At 38.2% G+C, this 13,371-nt stretch overlaps 1 protein-coding gene across 2 annotated transcripts; it reads left to right on the plus strand.

Moving 5' to 3' along the window:
- The first annotated feature begins 8,307 nt into the window (after positions 1–8,307).
- On the plus strand, positions 8,308–11,531 carry LOC108611211 (WD repeat-containing protein 82). Of its 2 annotated transcripts, none has more exons than XM_018003718.2 (2): positions 8,308–9,543; positions 10,351–11,531. In XM_018003718.2, exons 1-2 carry the CDS (start codon positions 9,289–9,291, stop codon positions 11,278–11,280), a joined length of 1,185 nt encoding a protein of 394 aa, XP_017859207.1. In that variant the 5' UTR covers positions 8,308–9,288; the 3' UTR covers positions 11,281–11,531. The 2 variants fall into 2 exon arrangements, with proteins under 2 accessions (XP_017859207.1, XP_089320979.1); XM_089464853.1 differs by lacking the exon at positions 8,308–9,543 and adding an exon at positions 10,062–10,266.
- Positions 11,532–13,371: the final 1,840 nt, after the last annotated feature.

Genomic DNA, 13,371 nt, shown 5'->3' on the forward strand with positions numbered 1-13,371 from the left:
TGGGCGAAATAAATGAGGATTGAGCGAATTTCAGATGGAATTAGACGGCGGGACAGCAAATCGTTAATATGCTTAAATATAATAGAGAGAGGACGGCTATTAAATCTGTTTAAGCTTGAATATTACGTATACGCCCGTTTAAACAGGACAGCCGAGCCGGATGTGTGCGATAGATAAAAACTTTAAGAATTATAACTTTGGGGACTCGCCATGCGTCCCCCAACGTCGCACAATGACCGCAAAAGTAAATAACGTGCGGGTCCCCGCCCCACATGCCACAATCCGAATAGAGTGGACCAAAGAATAGCCAAAAGAGACAGAGACAGAGAGAGAGAAAGAGAGAGAGAGGTATGCAGTGAGAGAGGCAAAAAATAAACTGCAAACTTTTAAATATAATTTCAGCTTTTGTGCTGGTGCGTCAACATGGAACATGATATGGCACAAATGTCCCGCCGGACGGGCCGAGCCAGTCCAGTTCCGTTTCTGTGCTACTTTTTAGGCCAGTTGAGCCCTGTCGGCCCTGTCAATATTTGTTACACAATCAGCAAATAGCAGAGGCAATACTAGCAGCCCATGGCAACTCGAAGATGAAGCTGTTTCACATTTGTTACTCTCCCACTCTCCCTCTCTCTCTCCCCCTGTCTCTCTCTCTCTCTCTAGCCTACTGGCTCGCCGGTAAATGAAAATGTTGTTTGGCTTTAAGTGAATCGACAGACAGTTAACCTTACCGTGCTCAATTAGGAGGCATTCCTCGGCAAATATTACAAGCAATTTGTTTTCAGAGTTACATAAAGCCAACTCACTTCGGATGCTGTTGCCGTTGCTGTTGCTGATGCTGATGCTGCGAGGTTTTCAGGGCTCGCTTCACATGTCGCTAATAACATTGACAACTGTCAACGTTGCGGGGCCATTGCTGTCACACACACACACACACACCCACACACACACACACTTTGTGTGGCTGTTGCTCGCTGGCTATCAGACAGCTAAGGGGGGCACTTTACCCAGCGCCTGTCACCAGGGGCCATCGCGTTTCGGACTCGGGGCACAAGCCGCTTTACTTCTTAACTTTTGTCAGCTTTGCTTTTTCATTTCAGCTACAGCTGAAAATTCATGAAGATATATGTCCGATTTCTCTTCTTCTTGCTGCCTTTCTTTTTTATTCCTCTTAAATATAAATCGTATTGCATTCGCAGAGAGCGAGCTCTGAGCTCTGAGCTGTGAGCTGGCACCCGCAGCTTTGTGCTCTTTGATATACTTCGAGCAGCAACTGAGTGAAGCAAGTAAAAGTCATTAAGCTGAACGGAGGGTATTACAATAACACGGGCCGGAAGTGATTTTTTAATAGCTGAATAAACTTGACGGATGACTCTTATAGCGCTTGCAAAAATTAAGGAGAAATATTGGGGTTAAATTATAAGAGAAAACAAAAGAATTTATGTGTGTATAAAACTTGAAAAGAGCACTTAGGCGCTTAAATTTTTTTATAAAAATGGAAATTTATATGAATAGTACGTAAATCAAATTCTTATTTATTTTTTTTTTTTTTTAAATTTTTATTTATTGTAAAGAGCTTTAATTCTAAAAATCCAAACAAGCTTAAATCATTTATAATCTTTGTATGGAATAGTTCTGCATGGTTGATTTATTTTTATTAATTTATGAATAATTTCTTAAGACCTATTGTTCCCTTTTTTTCGCTCAGATTTCAATCAATACTCAATAGAATATATTATATCACGCCCTAGTTTTGACTGTTGTATAGCATTAAATAGTTCCAGATATTCTTCTTGAAGCTAGAATCTGGGTTTTTAAAGCAATTGAAGATTTTTAACAAATTACAAAGACAAAAAAGGCAGGCTAAAAGCTCAACATATATCAAAGGCTTCGAAGCTCATTATAGCTTAAAGCTCATTAAAGCTGACTAAATGCAGGACTTTGGCTTAAGATGGGAAAAGCTGAAGTCAATAAAGCTCACGCTTAATAAACTTGCTTTTCATATACTTTTCTGTGCGTGTCATCGCCTTTTTAGCAGCGTATAGAATTGTCGACCTGGTACTATAAGGGATTTCGCAACTGCAACCGCTTTGAGGGTGCTTAAAAAATGAAAGCAAAATAAAAATAAGTGCAATTTATGCATATTAAAAACTATATATTTCCACTTGCCCACCTATATATGTATATATGGCATATATGCAGCAACACATATATGAATGCAACGCCATGGCCACTTCCACATCCACTTCAGCTATGCGTTGGCATTTATTTCGTTTTGCTTTCATGATTTTTTATGCGTTTCGTTTTTGCTCGGCTACGAATTGGACATTGTTGCAGCGAACTTTTGCCTTGGCGCAACTTTTGTCAGTTTTATGTTGGATGGTCGGAGATGTCGGCGAGTTGGCAACGTTGCCGCCAACGCCGCCAAATTTAACGCGCAATGGATTCGTACTTGAAAGTGAGCTGCTGCTCCTGCTGCTTCTCCTGCTGCTGCCTGCTCCTGCTGCAGCTTGGCAGCCGAAAAACCCAGACACACGACACTCGACACCCGGCAAAAGTAATAAATTTTCATGCCCACTGTCAGGCCGCAACGCATCGCATCGCGTGTCCCTGTGTGAAGGCTTGAGAGAGCAGGAAACCCAAATAAAGGCACAAGCGATCTGCACCAATGTTGTCATATCTCAATCTGATCTACTGAACTCAACAAATTGATTAAATAAAATTATATTATATATATAGATATTATATGTTACGGATATAAAAGAACGTAAATGTAAAAAAAATAATAATAAATACAAATTATTTAAATGCTATATATAATAATATATAAAAAATAATTCAGAAGAATTATAACTATTTTTCAGTGCAATTAAAAAAATTAATTACATTACAAATTTAAAAAATTTCAAATCAAAGTTTCTAAAAGTTTTTATATTTTGATTATTTAATAGTGTAAAATTATTTAATTTTCTAAAAAGTAACTAAAACAATTCTTATTATTTTTATAATATTTTCTAAAATTTGATGTTTATTTTTAGTATAAAATTAACTAAAATTTAATTTTTTTAGAATTGTTTATATTAAAATACTTAATTTAAAGCATTGTTATGTTTAACTACATTTAAGAATTCAAAAAATTATTATTTATAATATTCTCAAACTATTTACACTTTGCAGTGTATGCGCTATTCCCCTTTTCTTGGCTGCCAAAAGTTTAGCTTTTATATTTTCTTTCAGTTTCACTCTTATTTATTTATTCATTTATATAACGAGACGGCCTTTGAGTCTGTTTTTGGCACTTTCGCAACATTTTCACAATGCACATGAATATTAAATTAAAATATATGCATATGTATGTGTGCCATTTATATACATAATGTATATGTATATATAACAACTTTTTTATCTGAGGCATCAAGTTGAAGGTGAGCGAGCAGAGAGGCTCAGTCAGTGTAGCGGAAACGCAACTGCGCTACATGCAAAGGACTATCCGTTTTTAATCAAATGCAAAGCTGACCAGGGGGAAGGGGAAGGGCAGGAGTGGAATTGCAGTTGGTGCAGGTGCAGTGGAGTCAGAGCCAGATACAGAGTTACAATCTGAGTCTGAGTGAGAATGAGAGTCAGAGCAAAAGAGGAAGCATCCATCCTGTTGCCAGTCCAATTGTGCTGTCCGCTGTCCGCTGTCGTCTGACAACTGCAGGCCTCAAGATGGCAGCCAGAGTATGTCTAACGGCACCCACTACTACCACCCCACCCCATTACTCCTTGTCCACCTATCGGTGCCCTGCTCAACCAGCATCTGGGCTGGTTCCGACTCGGCTGCTGACTGCGGCTGATATGGCTCACTTGTGTCATTTATCTTCTTTTACGGCAGCAGAGTGCCGGCCCATTCAATTTCAAAAGGTGCCAGGCAGCTGGCTGAGCAACGCACCAAGTATGCATACACACACACACACGCACACAGACAGACACACACCTGCATATATGGGAGCTATGCACATGCTCTTGCATATTTGAGAAATTGTGTTTGAACTTTGACTTTGGTTTGACTCACTTTGCTGGCGTGTGAACTGCAATCGGTTGCTGGTTGTTGTTTGCCATTGTTGTTGTTGTTGTCGTTGTTGTTGCTTTGGTTGCTTGACAAACGCAAAACCTACGATTTGTTGACACCCACACACCCATACACTCACACACACACATCCATTGCAAACGTCAGCCACGCTGATTGAAAAATTTGCACAAATTTTTATCTGGCTGCCAGTTAAAGTTTCCGCCTTTCCGCCGCCTCCCTCCAGCCACGCCCTAATAGCCCCACTGTCAGCGCTGCAGACAAGTTGACGTATTCTTGCCTTTGCCGTAATAAACTTGACAATCGAGGTATCCCCACCATTTAATACTCCTGCAATTTATGCACTTTTAAGAAATGCATGCTAAACTTGGCTACAAATTGCACTTTGGCTCAAATGTCAGCTGCAGCAGCAGCAACAACAACAACAACAACAAATGACAGGCGAAATCTGTTGCCTGTGGTTCGATATGGTAATGTTGATATGGAAAATTTTCAAAAAAATATTCGACATAAATCCAGAGCAATCGATATGAGCTTTACAAGTTTCAATTAAAATGCCTTTGCCATGACAACGAAATTGAATTCATTGCCTTACATAGAACGACTATGGAAATACTGCGTAGGAATATAAATATCTATATCTATTCTATTCTATCTATCTATGTATCTATGTATCTATGTATCTATGTATCTATGTATCTATGTATCTATGTATCTATGTATCTATGTATCTATGTATCTATGTATCTATGTATCTATGTATCTATGTATCTATGTATCTATGTATCTATGTATCTATGTATCTATGTATCTATGTATCTATGTATCTATGTATCTATGTATCTATGTATCTATGTATCTATGTATCTATGTATCTATGTATCTATGTATCTATGTATCTATGTATCTATGTATCTATGTATCTATGTATCTATGTATCTATGCATCTATGTATCTATGTATCTATGTATCTATGTATCTATGTATCTATGTATCTATGTATCTATGTATCTATGTATCTATGTATCTATGTATCTATGTATCTATGTATCTATGTATCTATGTATCTATGTATCTATGTATCTATGTATCTATTTATGTATCTATCAATATATCTATCAATATATCTATCTATCTTTCTATGTATCTACACATCTATCTATCTATATTTCTTTAACTATATATCTATATTCGAATTTACTATTACCATATTTATATGCATTGCCTCGCATGATTTATGTGTATATATGTATATATTTATTTATATATGTCTGTCTTTTTATCTATCCATAAATTCATATAGATAAATATTTTTAATTTTCTTTATATTCTTATAGAGGTATCTATAGCATCTATCTATTCATAACACGTCACTTTTTTCAAAAATCCGCCACATATACCCCTAGTTCCATTTCATGAAGGGCGTGCTATATAGAGCACAAATTTATAATTTGCATTGTATTTGTTGTTTTTGGCTGCCATAAAATTGGAATCTGTTTTAATGGCTCGTTGTCTGGCAACAATTAAATTGGCAATTGAATGCGAGGCGAATGCGAATGCGATTGCGAATGCGAATGCAATGTCGAGTGTCCTATGGAACGTGCCTAAAATTGCAATTAGTGCAATTTTGCTCTGCAAAATGGCGCATAAAATATCAATAAACAGTTGGCAAACAAAAGCGGCCAAAAAGTACCGAAAATCAAGCAAAAGTGGCCAACAGAGATGCAAACACAAATCCAATTTAGCATTGGCCAACGAGGCGACAATAACAGCAATGTATGTGAGTATATAGATGCATAAATGCACATATACATAAACATATACATACGCATATGTGCAATCTGATATATTCGATTATTCAAGTGGCTCGCATGAAGTGAATATTGGGTCAAGAGAATATTCAATCTATGACGACTATAAATAGATTTATGGGCTAACTACATATTAAAGATGAAAATTAAAAGTGATAGAACACATATATAGTAGAGTAGCTTACATATGTAGTTATCTATTTATATTTATAGATATCGCATTATAAAATGATTTGAGTTGTACTCTTTGCAATCTCGACTCGAGCACTCTTACATATTAAAGACTATTTTTATATAATTCTGGGCAAATGTTTAAATTTATATAAAATACCGAATTAAATATTTTTGTAAATATATTGCAAAGCCCTTTAAAAAATTCAGTAATATAGTAATTTAATTTATATAATCGCCTGGCATTATTTCGTTTGCCGCAACAATAAAAATTAAATAGAATTGAAGCAAATTAAATTTGATATGAATAAGTAAAAATAAAATGCATTTTTTATGCGCCTTTAAAATGTTATGATTATGTGAATATGTTTATTTACATAATTATAATTATATATGCAATAGGCTTTGTGTACACTCTCTCCCTCTCTCTCTCTTTGTCTCTCTCTCTCTGTAGGCTTTGTTGAGTGATTAAAACAACAAGAAATACTAATTCAAATTGATTTTATTAATATTATTTTTTTGAATGAAAACAATTATAAATTGCGCAGAAATCCATTAAAATAAATAATTCCAAATTTGTTTGTTTCGCAGTTGTTTTTTATTAAATTTCGTACATTTCATTTTATTTTTTTTTTTTTTTTTATTTTTTTATATTTTGTGGTTGTATTATAATTGAATTTGACGGGCAAAGCCGCAAAATGCGTAAATTGTGGCCAGGATTTTCCACATGGAATGGAAATGCTTTACGCCAAAGCTAATGATGCAAATTAATTACAAATGATGCACAACATAAAGAACAAAATCCCTTTGCGAGGTCTGTTTGAGAAGTTAGCTTAATTTTCATTTTTCATTTACACGAGTTATATAAAATTTTATTTTAGATTGGCTGTTTATGCAGGAAAGTCGTTCGCTTTTGAAAGTAACTTTAAAATTATTTAAAATTAAGTATTTTTTATTCAAATAAATACATGCAAAAACAATATTGATAACTTAATACATATTTCTCAATAAATAAAAAAAATATATAAAAAAGAAAACTAATAAAAATTTGCTTTACTTTTTGTACACACCTCGCATATATATATATATATATATATATATTTGATTTTGTTTTTTAATTTTCTATATTTTGTTTGTTTTCTGTGTGGCTTGATTTTTAATTTATGCGCACCGCAGTTGATTTTCACATAAAATCCAATGCATAGCTACGCAAATCCACCGCAACTTAAAAGCTTAAAACGCCACGCGAGGTCCTGGCGCAGGACCCACTGATATTCTAGCCAAATAGCCAGTTCAGCCAGTCAGCCAACCCAGACAGCCCAGCCAGCCAGCCAGCCAGCCAGCCAGCCAAGTAGTCCCCGGCCAAGGCTTATAAATTTTAATTAAAATGCGCACAGCTCGCACAGCAACGTCAACGACAGCATCAGCCGCGCTTATTTCCGCTTACATTACAATTACATTCATTTCCCAGTCAGCCCGGCCCGGCCCGGCGAGGCAGTCAGTCAGCGAGTCAGCGAGTCCTGGCCCACAGGTTGCGTCCAGGTATTTGCCATGGATACAGCCAGCGTTTAGTTGAGGTCTTAACACCTGATCTAATGCTGAAATTCGCATTCACCTAACGGCGAGCGATGCCTGTTTTTGTTACATTTGTTACATTTTATATTGTACCCTAGAATTCATATATATACATATATAAAAGAATATTTAATTAAAATTTTATGTAGACTTTTCATAAAGAATCTTTGATTCTTAAATTAATTAATTAAATTAATTAATGTTATTAAAAGTTCCACCTTTCATATTTCATCTTTGTATTCTGATTTCAGCATCATATAATAATGCATATGTATTATACATATACATATGTATATTACACTCGTATGTGAAGTATATGCATTTGCATTTCTCTTCTACATTAAATGTTGCATATCCCGTTCTGTCAACAAGTCTATCGATTGAATATAAATATATGTGTGTCTTATTGAATGAACCTTGATGGCTATTTGTATATATGAAAATTAGATGAAATTAATTCACACAAATATACTTATTTATTTTATTATTTTTTTTTTTTTTGCAATTTTTGTAGATTTTTTTTTACGTGTTTTTGTATACATATATATTTCATTTCAATATACTTCAGTAGTTCTACATATATTTTTTTCGTCATGATTCATATTACTCTTTGAATTTTGCATGTTATACATTGCATGCTTTATATTCCATATTTCATATTTCTTGATTATGTTTCATGTTTTATATTCCACATATCATATTCCATATATCATATTCCATTCCCTATATCAGAAACCATATTTCATATTCAATGTTTCATTTTCCATATTTTATATTGCATATTTCACGTTCCAAGTTTCATTATCCATGTTTTGCATGTTTGATATATAATTTGTAAATTTCTATGTTTCGTATTCCATATTGAGTGTTTCTCATCTCATTCCATACACTCTCTCCACTTTTTTGTATATTCTTATACATTTCAAGTTCAATTTTCAGTAACGTTTCATATTCAATCCCCACCACTTGTTATATGAGAACACACACATTTAAATACAAATTAAATCAGAATTTACTTGCTATCGCCTTAATCTAACATTGATGATATTCCCTCTCCCGCTTTGTTCACTGTTATAAGTAATTGTTGTAATCAGAATGCAGAAAATAAACAATTTGCAGTTTTCATTATTTACTCGCAAGTCGACAGCTGCTGCTGCTGCTGCCAAGAGAAAACTTCTGCTGTCTAATTTAGTTCATCTTTGGGATGCTGGATGCTGGATACTGGATGCTGGATGCTGGCATCTGGGGAGCCGCCGATGGCAACATTTGGTCGAATGCTGTTGCAGCACTAATGACGCGAATCGGCCTAAATACCCACAAAGAGAAGGCGGGAGGGGGAGCGGGAGCGGGGTTGCATGGCATTATAGGCAATGCCGACTGTGTTGCCAGCTCGACAGTCGTTTTTCCAGAGACTCCCCTGCCACGCCCCCACCCCATAACAGCGCCCTAATGAGACGCAATGGGAGCCACAAAATGGAAATTAAGTCAAATGCAACAGTGACCAGCTGCAGCCAAGAGGGAGGCGTGTCCCTCTGCTTGGCTAGATTTGATTTAATTAAGTCGAAGTAGGCGTTGCACTGGCCCAACATCCTTGCCCTCGCCTCAAGCAGCTGGCATCGAGTCAAAACTCATTTTGCTTGGAACTTGAAATTGACTCACTTCAAAATGAGCACCAAACTGAACGCGGAGACGTTGCGAGAGTTTCGCGTGGCCAAGATCTTCGAGGAGTCGTGTGAGCTGAAGCATTCCATGTGCTTCTCGCAGGACGGACGCCATCTGCTAGTCTGCGATCATCACTATTTGCTGGTCATCGACTGCAGCAGCCTGCGGCAGCTGTCCTTGGTCAACCTGCAGAAGTATCGACCCAAACTGGCTTGCTTTACCCAGCGAAATGATCGACTACTGCATAGCTCATCGAAGGTAAGGGGAGATGGAAGGTGAAAAGAATACAGAGAAAAGCAAGGTGGAGAGAAGCGAGGTAGATGGCAGAAAAGAAAGTCAGGGAGAAGCTGGAGAGGAGCTGCTGAAAAGCAAGTGAGAAGCTACAGAGCAGCGAAAGTAAAAGAAAAGCTAGTTGGAGGCAAAAGAAAAAGAAGACAGACGCCAGAGGAAGCTAGTAGAAAGCTGGGCAGCAGCTGGGGATAAAGTAGATAGAAGTGTAGAGAGAAGCTGGGAACAAGCTGAAGAGGAGCAAGATTAGTACTAGTGCTTCTGTAGTACTGCCTGACTGTCTGGCTTAAGGCAAGAGCTGGGCAGAAATTGGGCAGAAGTAAGATGAGTTTTAGATAAGTTAGCCAGCAGGTATGTTTGATATTGAGGAAAACTTAGTGGCATCATTTACCATATTTTTAAGAACTCGCTTGTGTCAGGTGTAGTACTTAGTGGTTCTGTCTTACTGTCTTGCTTAAGAGAAAATTTTGGAAGAATAGAGAGACAAGTAAGATGAGTTTTAGAGAAGTTGTTCAATGAATTCTAAGCACACACTTAATGGCATCATTTACCATATTTTTAAGAGCTCTCTCGTGTCTGGATAAGCTCAAGAGGAGCAAGAGTACTACCTAGTACTCCTGTCTTAAAGTAAGGAAATACAGAGAGAGGAGTAAGATGAGTCTTAGAGAAGTTGTTCAGCAGGTGCAGAGAGAGGTTAGCGAGAATCTTAAGCATAAAATTATCATATCACTTATCATATTTTTAAGAACTTTCTCGTGCGTTCTCCAATCATTCTAGGAGGACTATCGCATACGATATTTGGACTTGATCAGTCATCAGTACCTGAGGTACTTCAAGGGCCACAAGAGGGCGCTGCGTGGCCTATGCTTTCAGCCGGGCAGTGCGCATCACTTCTTGAGCGCTGGCTGGGATGATCGCGTGCTGATGTGGGATCTGCGCTGTGAGCGCTACACAGAGAAGTTGAAGCACTTGCAGCGCCCGCTGGTTGCTTTCGATCCGGCCGGCTTGGTCTGTGCCACGAGCCATAATGCGCAGCGCATAGAAATCTACGACGTGCGCAAGATGGGCAGCAAGCCGTGCCAGAAATTCGACTATCAGCCGACCGAGGGGGCCAAGTGGACGCAGCTGCAGTTCGCGCCCGACGGCCAGAGCCTGCTGGTCAGCACCGACTCCGGCTGCTGCTTCAGCGTGGATGCGTTCAACGGGCGCCTCGGGCAGACGTATGGGAGCTATGCGAACCGGGATCAGCTGCCGCTGCAGGCCTGCTACACCCCCGACTCGCAGCACGTGCTGGCCGGCGCGGATCGGGGGCGCGTTCATGTGTGGCACGCCGCCAGCGGGCAGCTGATGGCTGTGCTGCACAGCAGGTGCAGGGAGGCGGTGCACTGCCTGCAGTTCCATCCCCACTGCAGCATGTTCGCCAGCAGCGATGAGAGCACGCGCATCTGGCTGCCGGACAAGCGTGAAGTGCAGCAAATTGTTGTGGAGCAGGAGTCGGACGAGGACCAGGAGCTGCCCGTTATCGATTTGACTAGCGACGACTTCGATTTCAATAAAATCAACATAAGGTGGCCAAGGCCCATACTGCTACCCCGCACACCCTCGCCAGTCCCCGTGAGTCGCTGGCGCAGGCGGCGATTCCCACGGATCCCCATAGCCGACGTTGAGTATGAGTCGGAGAGTCTGGAAGAGGGCGAAATACCTTGATCCACACACACACACACACACGCACACACATACAATCCCCACCCATCACAGTCGGACATTGAAAGTTCCAGTGGCATTTCAATTGCACTTGGCCAGAAAGACTTTGGCCAAAAGGACACCCACAGCTGGAGTCCAACAGAGCTCGAGCAAATTGCACAGCTGGCTGCAGCCGAGGCAAACTTTCCATTTACTTGCCACGCCAAAAGAAGAATAAAAACATATTATTTGTTGTCTTTTTAATATTAATGAAATCCTTTTGCCAGAACTTTATACAAATTGCTCTTGAACTTTCGCCCAAGTTCCATGCAACTCTAATTGAAGATGTGCCCCACTTTCAGAGCTCGACTCGAGTTTTCAAATTTTGTGGCCGATTGCGAAAGAGTTGGAAGATTTTCCATAACTTTGGCGCATAAATCCCTGGAGTTTATGTGTGAAAGCATTTACTTGAAAACTTTGCTCGATTTTCAACTCGATGCACTCGGAGCTAAACAAAAAAGTTGAACACAGTAATATTTGATGAATCAATAAATATGATTGACTGGGAACAGAGAGGTGAAACAAGAAATAGATTTGATGAATATCATTTAGAATTATAATATATGGTATTTATAATAATAAATTAGGGAAATGATTACCAAAGTATGTTAGTATATAAACAACTTCAATATGATATAATATTATGTACATTAATTTGTATTTCATGAAATTTTCAGATTATTCAAAATATGCAAACTTTTTAAAATACTTAATTTATGCTTATTATTAATAATATCAATATCTACTGAAATTTACTGATGATTTGGTCAGTAACAGCAACATATGTATGTATGTACGTGTGTACGATGGAACAACAAGAACAAACTTGTTTAACACAACAAATGTGTGCATCAGCTTCCAAGTTCAACTTCAGCTTTCATTCGATTACCAAAGGAAAAAAATCTCTCACAATTATTGCCCGCCCGAAATGATCATCGCTGCTCATGAGAAGTCCCGCTATCTTTGCCAGCTTACTCTCTGCTCTGGGCTCTCTCAAATTTATTTACAGCAATTGACCTTTTGCCAATTGGAGAGTAAGAGAGAAAGAAAGACAATTCCATACTCTCTGAGCGAAAGGGCAGAGCACACACACGAAAAGCTTTTGCAACTTTCATGCGGATATTTGTATAACTATGTGTGAGTAGGGTATCAAAGCGTTGATGTGTTAAGTATTGTAGACATTTGTAATGCACATGCATACACACACATGTGCATGTGTGAGCACACATTTACAAATGAGCATGTATGTGGCTGCGTGTGAAACTTTTGCTGTCTGCTGAGTAGAGTAAAATAAAGCGCTTTTATCGAAAGAATTGCCAAATCGATTTATAAAAGTTAAATTTGCAAGTGCAATGCAAAATAAAATGACGCTGTGTTGGACTAACTCAATCTGTGCATTTAATAAGCTCGATAACAACTAGTTGATGTCAATTGTGTTGAAAACATTTGTTTATCGCGACTCATAAGACTTTCAAGTCAGTTTGAATTGGAAGCGCGATGAGGAGGTCGAGGTGAAGGCCAGAAATTGCAGCTCTATCCAGGTACTGCTACGTCAAGAATTCGGTTGATGATAATATACTTTTATAATATCTAAATTAAAACATAAAACAAATAATTTGCTTTGTGATTTTATACAAGTTCCAATAGAATAAAATCTTATTAATGAGCATCGACTACATTGTAGCAAATTTCCCCCTCTGAAAACACTACAATATATTTAAAATGAAAATTAAATGTCATTTGTCGCTATCGGAATGCTAAATCAATTAAGTATGGAAATAGCCGAGGGCAATTGACTGTTTCAATGGCATAACTGTTATGAGTTTGATTCCTTTGCTGGGATTAAAATTCAACCCATTTGCAGGCGGGCACTTAGATAATGGAATCATTTGCATATTCTGGTCATGGCCGTGGCTGTGGTCGTACGAGGGGGGCGGGAGTCAAAGTAGATTTGAATTGATGTCAGCTCGAATAGTTTTCGACTGTTTAACGAGGTTGGCAGTCGTCGCCGTCGCCGTCTGAAGCAGACGAGGCAGAACAGCAGTCATTAGGCTA

The sequence above is a fragment of the Drosophila arizonae genome, chromosome 3 (genome assembly GCF_054131065.1).
Source record: "Drosophila arizonae isolate 15081-1271.41 chromosome 3, UAZ_ARI_1.0, whole genome shotgun sequence".
NCBI classification, from domain to species: domain Eukaryota; kingdom Metazoa; phylum Arthropoda; class Insecta; order Diptera; family Drosophilidae; genus Drosophila; species Drosophila arizonae.

Bases quoted from the DNA above. Each gene is read 5' to 3' on its own strand.
- LOC108611211 (XM_018003718.2), top strand. From the start codon at position 9,289: ATGAGCACCAAACTGAACGCGGAGACGTTGCGAGAGTTTCGCGTGGCC. The intron at 9,544-10,350 runs GTAAGGGGAGAT...CAATCATTCTAG, and splicing joins TACTGCATAGCTCATCGAAG to GAGGACTATCGCATACGATA.